Genomic DNA, 15,957 nt, shown 5'->3' with positions numbered 1-15,957 from the left:
TAAATGCAACTGTAATTTCACTGTCCAATAGTAAACATCGTGCTGATGAATAATATTGTTTTCGAGCAATCTGCTCGGCAATATGATTTCTGCAAAGGAAAAAAAAATTACTGGATTGGCAAGTCTTCCAACCAGACTAAGTGATGCTTGACCTCTGCCTTACTAGATAGTCTGAAACCAGTTCTTGAGTACAGAATCATCCATCATGACCCATAAGAAGAAATGACCCCAATCAACATGAACACCGGTATACGGAACCCTTTCCCAAAGACTCTGAACTTAACTTGCAGAAACCGGGATCAATGAACGTGTCATTTCTTCACTTTCAAATTGCATCTCACATTATAAGAAGCCCAACACGGCACTACATTCCTCCCATAAACACCATGTAATCAGGATATGCAAGGTTGTATTTTAAAAGGACACGATCAAATGGACCAAAAGGCACTCTCCAGACATATCTTGTGAACAATAAGGAATTGCAAAAGTGGAAAAGCTGTGAATTTCGCTCTTTAATAGGTTACTGCTGAAAAAAGAGACATGTTGAAGATTTTTGTCTTGCACTCTTCAGGACACTTCACAAGAATACCAATGGAGGAGGCAGACAACAATTTATATTGTATGTGAAAAGAGTGCTGATTGGTTGGCAAGTGGACTCTGATTGGTAGAGGCATTGCCCTGAGGAATGAGTCAGTGAATGGCTGTCACTTATTCTGTTTAACTGAAACAGTGCAATATGTGCACATGTTCTTTCTGTCTGCAAAGAACAGGGTCATGTGTATTAATATTTGTAGCTTCCAGTACGTGCACACTGCAAGCCCGACTGACAATCTTAAATTGGTTGTCAGCAGAATTCTTAGCACATTGATGATCATTTAGCAAACGTTGTCCAATCGCAGAATCACATCTAAAGCTGGACACTGTGTTTTGAGTTTTACAAGCACGGGCTGGTTGAGTATTGCCCGTTGCAAACAGCGGCTGGGACATGCTGTTTGATATGATTCACCAGTCTTTGGGATGTATGGCCTACATACCTAGCATCGCACTGGCACTGAAATTCATATACCACATTACTCATTTGGTATATGAATGCAGACAGAAAGAACACGTACACACATTGAGCCTGTTTCAGCTAAACAAATTAAGTGACAGCCATTCGCTGACTCATTCATCATGGCAATGCCTTGACTAATCAGGGTCAAGCTGCCTGGTTTAAATTTCAAACAATGCTTGGCAATTAACTATCAGTCACCATCACTGGTGCAGTCTCCATGGCAACGCCTCTACCAGAGTCCACTTCTCTTCACATATAGTATAAATTGTTGTCTTAGGGTGTACAGGCAAAAAGGAGGTGACATGGCGATGTTAGTTAAGGATGAAATCAGTGCGATAGTGAGAGAGGATATTGGCTCTGAAAACCTAGATGTAGAATCAGCCTGGGTGGAGCTAAGAAGCAACAAGGGGCAGAAAACATTACTGGGAGTTGTCTATAGGCCTCCAAACAGTAGTGGTAAGGTAGGGGACTGCATTAAACAGGAAATTAGAGATGCATGTAACAATGGTGCTCCAGTAATCATGGGTGACTTTAATCTACATATAGACTGGGAAAACCAAATTAGCAATAATACTGTGATGGATGAATTCCTGGAGTGTGTATGGGTTGGTTTTTAGGCCAGCATGTCGAGGAGCTGACTAGGGAACAGGCTATCCTAGATTTTGTATTGTATAATGAGAAGGAGTTAATTAATAGTCTTGTTGTGCAGGGTCCTTTAGGGAAGAGTGACCATAACATGATAGAATTGTTCATTAGGATGGAAAGTGAAGTAGTCCGAAACTAGGGTCCTATATCTGAGCAAAGGAAACTACGAAGGTATGAGGCGTGAGTTGGCTAAGATATATTGGGGAACTTCATTAAAAGGCAAAGGATAGGCAATGGCTAATATTTAAGGAATGAATGTATGCATTGCAACAGTTATACATTCCTTTCTGGTGCAAAAACACAACTGGAAAAGCCCAATAATGGCTAACAAAAGAAATTAAGGATAGTATTAGATCCAAAGAGGAGTCATATAAATTTATTAGAAAAAGTAGCAAGCCAGATGATTGGGAGCAGTTCAGAATTCAGCAAAGGAGGACCAAGAGATTGATTAAGAGGGAAAAATAGAGTATGAGAGTAAACTTGCAAGGAACATAAAAGTGGACTGTAAAAGCTTCTATCAATATATTAAAAGAAGACTAGTGAAGATAAATGTAGGTCCCTTACAGTCCAAAACGGGAGAATTTATGATAGGTAACAAGGAAATGGCAGAGCAATTAAAAAACTTCTTTAGTCTGTCTGCACGGAGGAAGACACAAATAACTTACCAGAAATGCTAGGGAACCAAGGGTCTCGTGAGAAGGAGGCATTGAAGGAAATTAGTATTACTAAAACTATAGCGCTAAAACTATAGGAGAAATTAATGGGACTGAAAGCCGATAAATCCCCGGACCCTGATGATCTACATCCCAGGGTACTAAAGGAGATGGCCATGGAAATAGGTGTGTTGGTTGCTGTCTTCCAAAATTCTGTAGATTCTGGAACAGTCCTGGCAGAATGGAGGGTGGCAAATGTAATCCCACTATTTAAAAAAGGAAGGAGCAAGAAAACAGGAAATTACAGACTGGTTAGTCTGTAAAATGCTAGAGTCTATTATAAAGGATGTGATAACAGGACATTTGGAAAATATCAACAGGATTAAACAAAGTCAACATGGATTTATCAAAGGAAAATCATGTTTGACAAACCTACTGGAGTTTTTTTGAGGGTGTAACCAGCAGGTAAGGGAGAACCAATGAATGTGGTGTATTTGGATTTTCAGAAAGCTTTTGATAAAGTCCCACATAAGAGGTTAGTGTGCAAAATTAAAGCACATGGGATTGGGGGTAATATACTGGCATGGATTGAGAACTGGTTAGCAGACAGGAAACGGAGGGTAGGAATAAATGAGTCTTTTTTGGAGAGGCAGGCAGTGACTGGCAGGGTTCAGTAGGGGTCAGTGCTTGGGCCCCAACTATTCACGATAAATATCAATGATTTGGATGAGGGAACTAAATGTAATATTTCCAAGTTTGCTGATGACACAAAACTTGGTGGGAATGTGAGCAGTGAGGAGGGTGTTAAGAGGCTGCAAGACGATTTAGAACAAAGAACAAAGAAAAGTACAGCACAGGAACAGGCCCTTCGGCCCTCCAAGCCTGCGCCGATTATATTGCCCGTAAACTAAAACAATTTGCACTTCCGGGGTCCATATCCCTCTATTCCCATCCTATTCATGCATTTGTCAAGCTGCCTCTTAAACACCACTATCATACCTGCTTCCACCACCTCCTCTGGTAGCGAATTCCAGACACTCACTACCCTTTGCGTAAAAAACTTGACCCGCACATCTACTCTATAGTTTTCTCCTCTCACCATAAATCTATGTCCCCTAGTAATTGACTCTTCCACCCTGGGAAAAAGCTGCTGACTATCTACTCTGTCCCGGCCACTCATAATTTTGTAAACTTCTATCAAGTCGCCCCTCAATCTCCGTCGCTCTAGTGAGACCAATCCGAGTTTCTCCAACCTCTCCTCATAGCTAATAACCTCCAGACCAGGCAGCATCCTGGTAAACCTCCTCTGCACTCTCTCCAATGCCTCCATATCCTTCCGGCAATGTGGTGACCAGAATTGCACGCAATATTCCAAGCGTGGCCTAACCAAGGTTCTATACAGCTGCAGCATGACTTCCCAGCTTTTATACTCAATACCCCTGCCAATGAAGGCAAGCATGCCATATGCCTTCCTGACTACCTTATCCACCTGCGTTGCCACTTTCAGTGACCTGTAGACCTATACACCCAGATCCCTCGGCCCGTCGATGCACTTAAGGGTTCTGCCATTTACTGTATAATTCCTGCCTGTATTAGACCTTCCAAAATGTATTACCTCGCATTTGTCCGGATTGAACTCCATCTGCCATTTCTCCGCCCAAGTCTCCAACCAATCTATATCCCGTTGTATCCTTTGACAATCCTCTTCACTATCTGCAACTCCTCCAACCTTTGTGTCGTCTGCAAACTTACTAATTAGCCCAGTTATATTTTCCTCCAAATCATTTATGTATACTACAAACAGCAAACAGTCCCAGCACTGATCCCTGCGGAACACCACTAGTCACAGCTCTCCATTCAGAAAAGCACCCTTCCACTGCTACCCTCTGTCTTCTATGACCAAGCCAATTCTGTATCTGTCTTGCCAGCTCACTTCTGATCCCGTGCGACTTTACCTTCTGTACCAGTCTGCCATGAGGGACCTTGTCAAAGGCCTTACTGAAATCCATGTAGATAACATCCATTGCCCTTCCATCGTCAATCATCTTTGTCACTTCCTCGAAAAACTCGATCAAGTTAGTGAGACACGACCTCCCCTTCACAAAACCATGCTGCCTCTCACTAATACACCCATTTGCTTCCAAATGGTAGTAAATCCTGTCACGAAGAATCTTCTCCAATAATTTCCCTATCACTGACGTAAGGCTCACCGGCCTGTAATTTCCTGGATTATCCCTGCTACCCTTCTCAAACAATGGAACAACATTGGCCATTCTCCAGTCCTCTGGGACCTCATCCGTAGCCAGTGAGGATACAAAGATTTCTGTCAAGGCCCCAGCAATCTCCTCCCTTGCCTCCCTCAGTACTCTGGGGTAGATCCCATCTGGCCCTGGGGACTTATCTACCTTAATATTTTTCAAGATGCCTAACACCTCCTCTTTTTTGATCTCAACATGATCCAGGCTATCTACACACTCTTCCCTAGACAAATCGACCGCTAAGTCCTTCTCTTTGGTGAATACTGATGAGAAGTATTCATTTAGTAACTCTCCCATTTAGACAGGTTGAATGAGTGGGCAAATACTTGGCAGGTGCAGTATAACATGAATAAATGTGAAGTTATTCACTTTGGTAGGAAAAACAGAATGGCAGAGTATTATTTAAATGGTGATAGATTGGGAAATGCTGAAGTACAAAGGGACCTGGGTGTTCTTTTACAACAATCACTGAAAGCAAGCAGGTGCAGCAAACAGTTAAGGCGGCAAATGGTATGTTGGCCTTCATTCCGAGAGGACTTGAGTACCGGAGCAAGGATGTCTTTCTGCAGCTCTACAGGGCCTTGGTGAGACCATACTTCAGAATACTCTGTGCAGTTTTGGTCTCCTTACCTAAGAAAGGATACACTTGCCACAGAGGGAGTGCAGCAAAGGTTCACCAGACTGATTCCTGGGATGGGAAGATTTTTGTATGAGGAGAGATTGGGTTGACTAGGCCTGTATTCACTGGAGTTTAGAAGAATGAAATGTAATCGAAATGTATTAAATTCTGACAGGGATGGACAGACTGGATACAGTGATGATGTTTCTTCTGGCTGGTGGGCGGGAGTCTAGAACAAGGGATCATAGTCTCAGGATACTAGGTAGACCATTTAGGACTAAGATGAGGAGAAACTTTTTCACTCAGAGGGTGGTGAACTTATGGAATTCTCTACCAGAGAAGGCTGTGGAGGCCAAGTCACTGAATATATTTAAGAAGGAAATAGATAGACTTCTGGACTCTAAAGGCGTCAAGGGGTATGGGGAGAGCGTGGGAGTATGGCATTGAGATAGAGGATCATCCATGATCATGTTGAATGGCGGAACACTCTTGAAGGGGTGAATGACCTACTCCTGCCCCTATTTTCTATGTTTCCCCCTATATTGGTATTCTTGCAAAGAGTCCTGAAGAGTGCAAGATGAAAAGTTTTGACATGTCTCATTTTTCGGCAATACTCAAGTTCTGTACTACCAAACGACTATTTTAACAGATTGCAATATCAAGGAAACTATAATATCTTTTATATAATATATAATATAAGTTACTTAGGGAAAGAAGGTTCAAATTGCTGATGTTCTGTCCACAATCTTCCAATCCTCCTTTGATATAGGGATGGTGTCAGAGGACTGGTAGATTACAAATGTTACACTACTGTTTAAAAAAAAGGGATAAAATTTAAGCTACAGGCCAATGAGCCTAATGTGGCTGGTGGGAAGCTTTCAGAGCCAATGGGCTGAATTTTCACTTTGGAGGCAGGTAACAGGAGCTGGGTCTGATTCCAGGTTCCAAAACTGTCCCCAGGGGGCAATAGTCAGTCTTTGGGATTGTGACTGGTGAGCCCCCTTAATCGGCATGGTTTACCGTCCAATTAAAGGTGATGGCCAGGCTCTTGAAGCTGGAGAGTCAATCAGAGGAGCACCCAGCTGCAACAAGTGGTAAGTAATTGAGAGGGCACTTCAAAAGGAAGTTTGCCTCTCTGCTGTTTCTTTAAACATTTCAATAAAAAATAGAGAAAGCAGCATTAGGAAACTGGAGGCTGACTGAAAAGTCCCAGTTGGCTTCCTTAACTTACCTTTAACAAAGCTCTTGATTAACCTAATTGGCTGCGTGCCTAGTGGGTGGGGGGGAGGGGCGGCAGCCTTGCTGGCCCAGCACCTACTTCGACCAAAATGGCTGACACTGGGAACTGGGTCAGGAAACTGGCATGCTGGCCGGTTCCAACATTGTTATGATTCCAGTGGAGAACAACAAACTAAAAGAACTGAGTTTACCAACGACCCCAACGAGAAACCAGTAGATAAGATTTTACTTTTCATTATTTTTACTTCAACAGTCAAACCAAAATAAACATAAATTAAATAAATTAACAGGCAAATTGTGGTCAATATGAATGATAAATTATACTTTAGATAGCAGATACAACAAAGATAGATCTCATGGATCCTCTAGACAGTCCACTTAACATATATGGCACCAATTCCCGCTACAAAATCCTTCACAGCTCTGTGGCACTTCATTGAATGCCTTTTGTGAACTACACTCAATTATGGGTACCATACTTTTAGGAAAGATGCTCAAGAACATGGTGAGGGTGCGGAAGAGATTTCCTAGAATGGTACTTGGGATGAAGAGCTTCAGTTATGTGGAGAGACTGGAGAAGGTGGGGTTATCCTCCTTAGAGCAGAGAAGGTTAAGAGGAAATTTTTTAGATTCTATCAAAACATTAATGATGGTCAAGAGTAAATAAGGAAAGTCTATTTCCAGTGCCAGAAGGGTTGGTAAACAGAGGACTCGGATTTAATATGGTTGACATGGCGAGTTGTTAATGACTTGGAATTTCCTGCCTACAAGGGTGATAGAAGAAGACTCAATTGTAATGTTCAAAAGAAAATTGGATAAATAGTTGAAAGAATAAAATTAGCAGGGTTATGGGAAAAAGAGCATAGTGAAGTTGGATAAATTGGCAAGCTCTATCAAAGAGCTGGCAAAAGTGTGATAGGCTGAATGGCATCTTTCTGTGCTGCATCATTGTATGATTCTATGAACTGACAACATTTCTCTACACAAAAAGCAAAATAGTGCAGGTGCTGGAAATCGGAAATAAAAAGAGAAAATGCTAGAAATACTCAGCAGATCAAGCAGCGTCTGCGGGGAGAGAAACAGAGTTAATATTCCAGAATGGTGGTCTTTCATCAGAACAATTCTAAACATTTGCTGTTGTTGATATAACAACTGCTCAGTAACATGATGCAAAAACCTTTTATATACTGCAGTATGCAGGATGTGATATTATCCATGTGTTGTCATCACAGCCAGTAATGTGAGTGGCTTAATGCAGATAGCTGAAGTGTTAATGGATTTTCAGTGCAATAAAACCAGCATGTGCTGAAACCAATGAAACACAGCTACCCTAAACTATGTAATAAGCCAATCCTGACCTTATACATAGTGTGTCCTGATGGCACTAATCCCTTGAAAAAGAATCACACTTATGACAATCGGCTTTAATTGGTGCCTTAGGCCTTACTTGTAGAGAGTGATGTCTAAAGGAATTTGTGGTTTAGCGGAGGCATGTTCCCTTGAGGTTCCATCAATGTTTTTTGACTCTTCATAATCTGAGAAAATGGAATGGTATCGCTTTGCATCTTGAGGGTGTCGTGCATCCAAAGCATCTTGCAGACTCAAATGGAAGGAGACTGGGATGATGGGAAGAATGCTAACATATCTGTAAACAAACAAGTAGCAATCAAAATCAGGTCTGTTTCAACAGTAGCATGTAGATTTTGTCCTTAGCTATAGTTTTAAACATTTCATTGGAAGGGTAAAACTTATTATACAAGATTCTAGCAACAAAGCAAGCAAACAAAAAGATGGTATGGTAAACGAAGTGCTAGTGAGTAGATGATACCAAGCTTGGATTTTAACGGTCTAAGGAATGTAGACTGCATCCATAAAAGTCAATTTAATAGAACCATAGAACACTACAGCACAGAAAACAGGCCATTCGGCCCTTCTAGTCTGTGTCAAAATATTATTCCGCTAGTCCCATTGCCCTGCACCTAGTCCATAACCCTCCACACCTCTCCCATCCATGTATCTATCTAATTTATTCTTAAAACTTAAGAGTGAGCCCGCATTTACCACCTCAGATGTTAGCTCGTTCCACACTCTCACCACTCTCTGAGTGAAGAAGCTCCCCCTAATGTTCCCCCTAAACCTTTCCCCTTTCACCCTAAAGCCATGTCCTCTCCTGTTTATTTCTCCTAATTTAAGTGGAAAGAGCCTACTCACATTTACTCTGTCTATACCCCTCACAATTTTGTAAACTTCTATCAAATCTCCCCTCATTCTTCTACGCTCCAAGGAATAAAGTCCTAACCTGTTTAATCTTTCCCTGTAACTCAACTCCTTAAGACCCGGCAACATCCTAGTAAATCTTCTCTGCATTCTCTCAATCTTACTGATATCCTTCCTGTAGTTAGGCGACTAGACCTGCACACAATACTCCAAAGTTGGCCTCACCAATGTCTTATACAACCTCACCATAACATCCCAACTCCTATACTCAATACTTTGATTTATGAAGGCCAGTATGCCAAAAGCTTTCTTTACAACCTTGTCTACCTGTGACGCCACTTTCAGGGAATTATGTATCTGAACTCCCAGATCCCTTTGTTCCTCCGCACTCCTCAGTGCCCTACCATTTACTGTGTATGTCCTACCTTGGTTTGACCTTCCAAAATGTAACACCTCACACTTTTCCGCATTAAATTCCATCTGCCATTTTCTGGCCCATTTTTCCAGTTGGTCCAGATCTCTCTGCAAGCTTTGAAAGCCTTCCTCGCTGTCCACAATGCCTCCAATCTTAGTATCATCAGCAAACTTGCTGATCCAATTCACCACATTATCATCCAAATCATTGATATAGACAACAAACAACAATGGTCCCAGTACAGATCCCTGAGGCACACCACTAGTCACAGACCTCCAGTCTGAGAAGCAATCATCCACTACCAATCTCTGTCTTCTCCCACACAGCCAATTTTGAATCCAGTTTACAACCTCTCCATGGATACCAAGTGTCTGAACCTTCTGAACTAACCTCCCATGTGGGACCTTGTCAAAGGCCTTACTAAAGTCCATGTAGACAACATCCACAGCCTTTCCTTCATCTACATTCTTGGTAACCTCCTCGAAAAACTCTACAAGGTTCGTTAAACACGACCTACCACGCACAAAGCCATGCTGACTATCCTTAATCAGCCCTTGGCTGTCCAAATAATTATATACCCGATCTCTCAGAACACCTTCCAATAATTTACCTACCACTGACGTCAGGCTCACTGGCCTGTAATTACCTGGTTTACTTTTGGAGCCTTTTCTAAACAACGGAACAACATGAGCTACCCTCCAATCCTCCGGCACCTCACCCGTGGCTAAGGACATTTTAAATATTTCTACCAGGGCCCCTGCAATTTCTACACTAGTCTCCCTCAAGGTCCGAGGGAATATCATGTCAGGCCCGGGGGATTTATCTACCTTTATTCGCTGTAAGGCAGCAAGCACCTCCTCCTCTTTAATGTCTATATGTTCCATGAAACTACTGCTTGTTTCCCTTCCTTCCTTATACACTATGCCAGTTTCCTCAGTAAATACTGATGCAAAAAAACTGTTTAAGATCTCCCCCATCTCGTGAGGCTCCACACATAGACGACCACTCTGATCTTCAAGGGGACCAATTGTGTCCCTTACTATCCTTTTACTCTTAATATACTTGTAGAAACCCTTCAGGTTTACCTTCACATTATCTGCCAAAGCAACCTCATGTCTTCTTTTTGCCTTCCTGATTTCCTTTTTTAGTATTTTCTTACGTTTTCTATACTCTACAAGTACCTCATTTGCTTCTTGTTGCTTATACCTGCTATACACCTCTCTCTTCTTAACCAGATTGGCAATATCCCTTGAAAACCAAGGTTCCCTATGCCTGTTAACTTTGCCTTTAATCCTCACAGGTACATGCAAACTCTGTACTCTCAAAATTTCGCCTTTGAATGCCTTCCACTTACTGAATACATCCTTGCCAGAAAACAACTTATACCAATCCACTCTTCCTAGATCCTTTCTCATTTCCACAAAATTGGCCTTTCTCCAATTTAGAATCTCAACTTGAGGACCAGACCTATCCTTATCCATAATTAGCTTAAAACTAATGACATTGTGGTCACTGGACCCAAAATGTTCGCCTACACATACTTCTGTCACCTGACCTGTCTGGTTCCCTAATAGGAGATCAAGTATTGCATCCTCTCTCGTTGGTACCTCTATATATTGATTTAGAAAACTTTCCTGAACACATTTGACAAACTCCAAGCCATCCAGTCCTTTTACAGTATGGGAGTCCCAGTCAATATGTGGAAAGTTAAAATCTCCTACTATCACAACTTTCTGTTTCTTACATCGGTCTGCTATCTCTCTACAGATTTGCTCCTCCAATTCTCTCTGACTATTGGGCGGTCTATAATACAACCCTATTAGTGTGGTCACACCTTTCCCATTCCTCAACTCCACCCATATGGCCTCTATAGACGAGCCCTCCGGGCTGTACTGTCTACGCACAGCTGTGATATTTTCCCTGACTAGTAATGCCACTCCTCCCCCTTTCATCCCTCCCCCTCTATCACGTCTGAAACAACGGAACCCCGGAACATTGAGCTGCCAGTCCTGCCCCACCTGCAACCAAGTCTCACTAATGGCAATAATGTCGTAATCCCATGTGCCAATCCACGCCCTAAGATCATCTGCCTTTCCGACAATACTCCTTGCATTGAAATAGATGCACCTGAGAACATTTTTGTCACGTACGGACCCTTGATTTCTGTCTGTACATGCATTCCTCGCTTGACCTTTATCCTCCTCCACCCCACTATCTGCTCTAACACTCTGGTTCCCCTCCCCCTGCAAATCTAGTTTAAACGCCCCGGAGCAGCACTAGCAAACCTACCCGCAAGGATGTTAGTCCCCCTCCAGTTCATGTGCAAACCGTTCCGTCGGAACAGGTCCCACCTTCCCTGGAACAGAGCCCAATTGTCAAGAAACATGAAGCCCTCCCTCCTGCAACATCTCTTTAAATCTTTAATCTTTAAAAAAAACTAATTTAAAACTAAAACTAAAAAAAATCTTTAAAAAAAACCAGGTGCATATTTGTAATACCAATTAGATATCACTTTATATACCTGATGCTTAAGAATTCATTTAATTATTGAGACTTCCAGAGAGACAATGCACCAAGTAGGACTACCAGTCAAATGATACCAGAAAAACACAAAATAAGTGTAGCTAAAATATCTAAATACATTCAGCTAAACATTCTGTTTCTTAGTTACATAGTTATTTAGGAGCTATAACATCAGATAATTAATGGTAAACTTAAAAGTAAGGACACAGGCAGCTGGACAGAAGCAAATGGAGAGCTTCATCCACCGATACTAACAAAGTGATGCCTATATCAACATGAAAAATGTCAACAACCATCTAGCTCATTGACAGTTGTAATCACAAGATTTATCGCTTGATGAATTTGGATGCTCAAATAAATCTAACTTCGCATCAGATGAATGTTCTCTAATTTCTACCCTGAAAGACACTATATGTTTAAATATATTGTCCCACTAAATTTACATATTTCATTTGCCCATTGTGGGTTTGAAGAGTACGATTTATAAAAATCTTGGGTAGCATTTTTTGGACTGTGGGCTAAAAAGTCAGCAAGGATGCAGGCAACTAACTTCATGGAATGTTAATTGGTTGGAAGTGGGACCCCCGCCCCCCGCCCACCATCACCCAGGAGGAAGTCCCACTCAGAGAGCTGACAACAAATCTGATTGGCCAATAAGCCTGTAGATCCAGCAGCACCACCAGGAGTGGTGGCCAATGCTGGCACTACTGGTGCTGCTGGGACTACACTTAACCCCCAGGTTCTAAGTGCCAGGTGTGGGAGAAAGAGGTGGGTAGGTTTGGGGGAAAGAGGGAAGGTGGCGAGTTGGGAGAGGGAGGGCCGACCATTTGGGGGGACCCCCTTCTCCACCTGAGCCCAAGTAGGGTAACCTGCCCAATTAGCCCCCATCCTCGACCTCCTCCTGCTGATTTAAAATTGCGGCTGGGCGGGAAGCAGCCCATGAGTATCAATTAATAGGCCACTTAAAATTCTCAATTTTGATGAGGGCATGCAGGCCACTCTAGGCCTTGCCTGTACCTTGTAACCTAAGACCAGAAGACATAGGAGCAGAAGTAGGCCATTCGGCCCATTGAGTCCGCTCCGCCATTCAATGAGATCATGGCTGATCTGATAATCCTCAATTCCACCTTCCTGCCTTTTCCCCATAACCCTCGACTCCCTTCCTGATTAAAAACCAGTCTATCTCAACCTTAAATATACTTAACGACCCAGCGTCTACAGCCCTTTGCGGTAAAGAATTCCACAGATTCACTACCCTCAGAGAAGAAATTCCTCCTCATCTCTGCCTTAAATGGGTGACCCCTTACTCTGAGATTATGCCCTCTGGTCTTAGACTCTACCACAAGGGGAAACAACCTCTCAGCCTGTCAATCCCCCTAAGAATCTTATATGTTTCAATAAGGTCGCCTCTCATTCTTCTAAACTCCAATGAGTACAGGCCCAACCTACTCAACCTCTCCTCATGAGAAAATCCCTCCATACCCGGGATCAACCTAGTGAACCTTCTCTGGACTGCCTCCAATGCCAGGATACCTTTCCTTAGATAAAGGAACCAAAACTGTTCACACTATTCTAGGTGTGGTCTAACTAGTGTCTTGTATAGTTTTAGCAAAACTTCCCTATTTTTATACTCCATTCCCTTCAAAATAAAGGCCAACATTCCATTTGCCTTCCCTATTACCTGTTGAACTTCTATGTTAGCTTTTTGGGATTCATGCACAAGGACTCCCAAATCCCTCTGTGCTGCAGCCTTTCACCATTTAAGTAATATTCAGCTCCTCTATTCTTCCCGCCAAAGTGCATAACCTCACATTTTCCCACATTATATTCCATCTGCCAAGTTTTTGCCCACTCACTTAACCCATCTATATCCCTCTGTAGGCTCTGTGCCGTCCTCACTATTTGCCTTCCCATTTATTTTTGTGTCAACCGCAAACTTGGCCCTAATAGTCACTCAATTGCAGGAGGATGATGACGACATGCAGTGAGGGCATTCCATAAATCTTCACATAGCCTCTGTAAAAGTCTGACTCTTGTCTGGCCAAGGGAAGATCTCTTGTGTTCTGTCTTCAGGGACATATCATAGAGACGCAGCCATGGAACTCCTTCAGAAGCATCTGATCCTTTGTCTGCTTTCAGCACCTGAGCCCTTCAGGAGCCGGATTACAGCATCAGCGGTCACAGATGCTGAAGAGATGGGGGCCAGCCCCTCCTTAAAGGTGCTGAGAGCACACCGAGAGAATGAGAGAATTCTGTGGCGCCTGCCCACTACATTCTGGCAGTAATGACGAGCACCGCCGAGGTGCAGGCATCAGTAAATTTCCACTGAATGTGAGGCCGGACCATCACTTCGGTCTGAAGGCTGCACAAAGCACAGGGAAGAGGCCCTGGACTGAGACACCTGCCTTTGTCTTGTGCAGAAAGGTTTCACATCTAAGTGACAAGAATACTGCTCATCAGAACAAAGCCATAGGTAGGGAGACATTCTTGGGGTTTATTGACAACAGTGAACAGTTTGTATAAGTGATTAACACCCGTGCCCAGGCTGTACAACTAATTCTCCTTAACTTTCCTAACCCTGCCACTACATCTTGGTGCTCCCCAAACATCCACAGCAGAGGTGGAGGCAGCCTGCTGACGGAGATTAGTGCGCTGCATGGCTGCCCTGTTAGCTTGAACCATGGAGGAGACTAATACGAACTGGGATGCTGACATTGCAAGGGGCTGTGAGCGCCTCCAGCAATGAGTGCTCCATGGCCAGCTTTAGCAGGGAGATTGTACAATGTGTGCAGTTGTCCAGTTGTTCTGCAATCCACTAAAATGCTCAAGAACTTGCAGTCTGTGACGGGTGGGTGGGGGGGGGGAGGGGGGGGGGTGGGGGGGGTGGGGGGGGGGAGAGAGAGAGAGTGGAGGAGGACTCTGGAGCACTTTGATGCGTCTGTGTTGCTTGAGTGGGCGGATAAGCTAGGAGCCCAACCCCAATCATATCAATGTGGCTGCACCTGAATTGTCTCAGTTGCAGAGGAATGGTCACTTTACACAGGTTTCCTGAATGCGTGGCCACTTCTCTCACCCACCCTACCCCCCACTCCAAATGCTCATGCGCTATATTCAACAGCAGGACAAGGCAGCGCCCCTCACCAGTTGCCTCAATAGCAGGGGTGCCCTTGCCCCCTCTCGCCACCAGTCACCTCAATCGCAAGGCTGCCCTTAACCTGGACACCCCGACACCCCTAAAGCTTGAAGTCCAACATGCGACCCTGGCGAGCGCTACACAACATTACTGTGTACTCACCTCCCGTGTTCCCCTCAAAGTGCGGGCCGACAAGTGCACACCTTTTATGTGCTATTGTGAAACACGTCGGTGTGCTTTCCCGCCGACGTGGACGGATGATCCAGTGAGGGGGGGTGGGGGGGGGTGGGGAATGATTCCGGCAGGCTGGCCTGATAATGATATGCTTATGTATTATAATTAGGTTCCCGACATCCGATGGCAGGAAATGAAGCCCGCCATTGGCAGGTTGAGCAGACAATTGCGAACTAGTTTCCTGCTGTCATAAAACTGATGGCGCCATATTGTCCGCTCACACCACCAATCACGCCCGACACCAGCGGGATGGGAAATTCCGCACTTAATATTTTTGGAATGCTATTAACGTCTTTTACCATGAAGACTGATGCAAAGTATTTATGCAACTCCTCTGTCATTTCCTGGTTCCCCACTATTATTTCCCCAGCCTCATTCTCTAAGGGGCTTATGTTTATTTTGGCCTCTCTCTTCCTTTTTATATTTTTAAAGAAGCTCTTGCTGTCCGTTTTTATATTACTTGCTAGGTTACCCTCAAACTTTATTTTCTACCCCTTTGTTATGTTTTTGGTCATCTTCTGTTGGTTTTTAAAAGCTTCCTAATCCCCTGATTTACCACTAATCTTTGCCACATTATATGTTTTTTCTTTCAATTTGATACTATCCTTAACTTCCTTGGTTAACCATGGTTAAGGTTTATCCCCTTCCTAGAATCCTTCTTCCTCACTGGGATATATCTTTGTGGTGAGTCAATGAACTATTTTCTTAAAAGTCTGCCATTGTTCATCAACCGTCTTTTCTGCTAAACTCCTTTCCCAGTCCACTCCGCCCTCATTCCTTTGTATTAACCCTTATTTAAGTTTAGCACAGTTGTTTCTGACCAAAGTTTCTCACTTTCAAACTGAATGCTAAATTCTAACAGTTATGGTCACTGTTTCCTAGGGGATCTTTTACTCTGAGGTCATTTATTAAACCTGTAAATTTTCAGACAGATAGGTGGGCGGGCGGCTAGGCTGCAGGAAGGCTA

General features: G+C 43.3%; 1 protein-coding gene across 1 annotated transcript in view; it reads right to left on the bottom strand.

The window, feature by feature from the left end:
• scap (SREBF chaperone) overlaps positions 1 to 15,957 on the bottom strand; it is a 171,160-nt gene that overhangs the window by 42,475 nt on the left and 112,728 nt on the right. Inside the window, exon 14 of the mRNA XM_078540912.1 lies at positions 7,916 to 8,113. Coding sequence (XP_078397038.1) covers positions 7,916 to 8,113 — 198 coding nt within the window. The remainder of the gene's footprint in view (positions 1 to 7,915; positions 8,114 to 15,957) is intronic.

Source organism: Cetorhinus maximus, chromosome 4 (assembly GCF_964194155.1).
Source record: "Cetorhinus maximus chromosome 4, sCetMax3.hap1.1, whole genome shotgun sequence".
Classification (NCBI taxonomy): domain Eukaryota; kingdom Metazoa; phylum Chordata; class Chondrichthyes; order Lamniformes; family Cetorhinidae; genus Cetorhinus; species Cetorhinus maximus.
The sequence above is the reverse complement of the archived record's forward strand: the minus strand, read 5'-3'. Positions and strand labels throughout refer to the sequence as shown.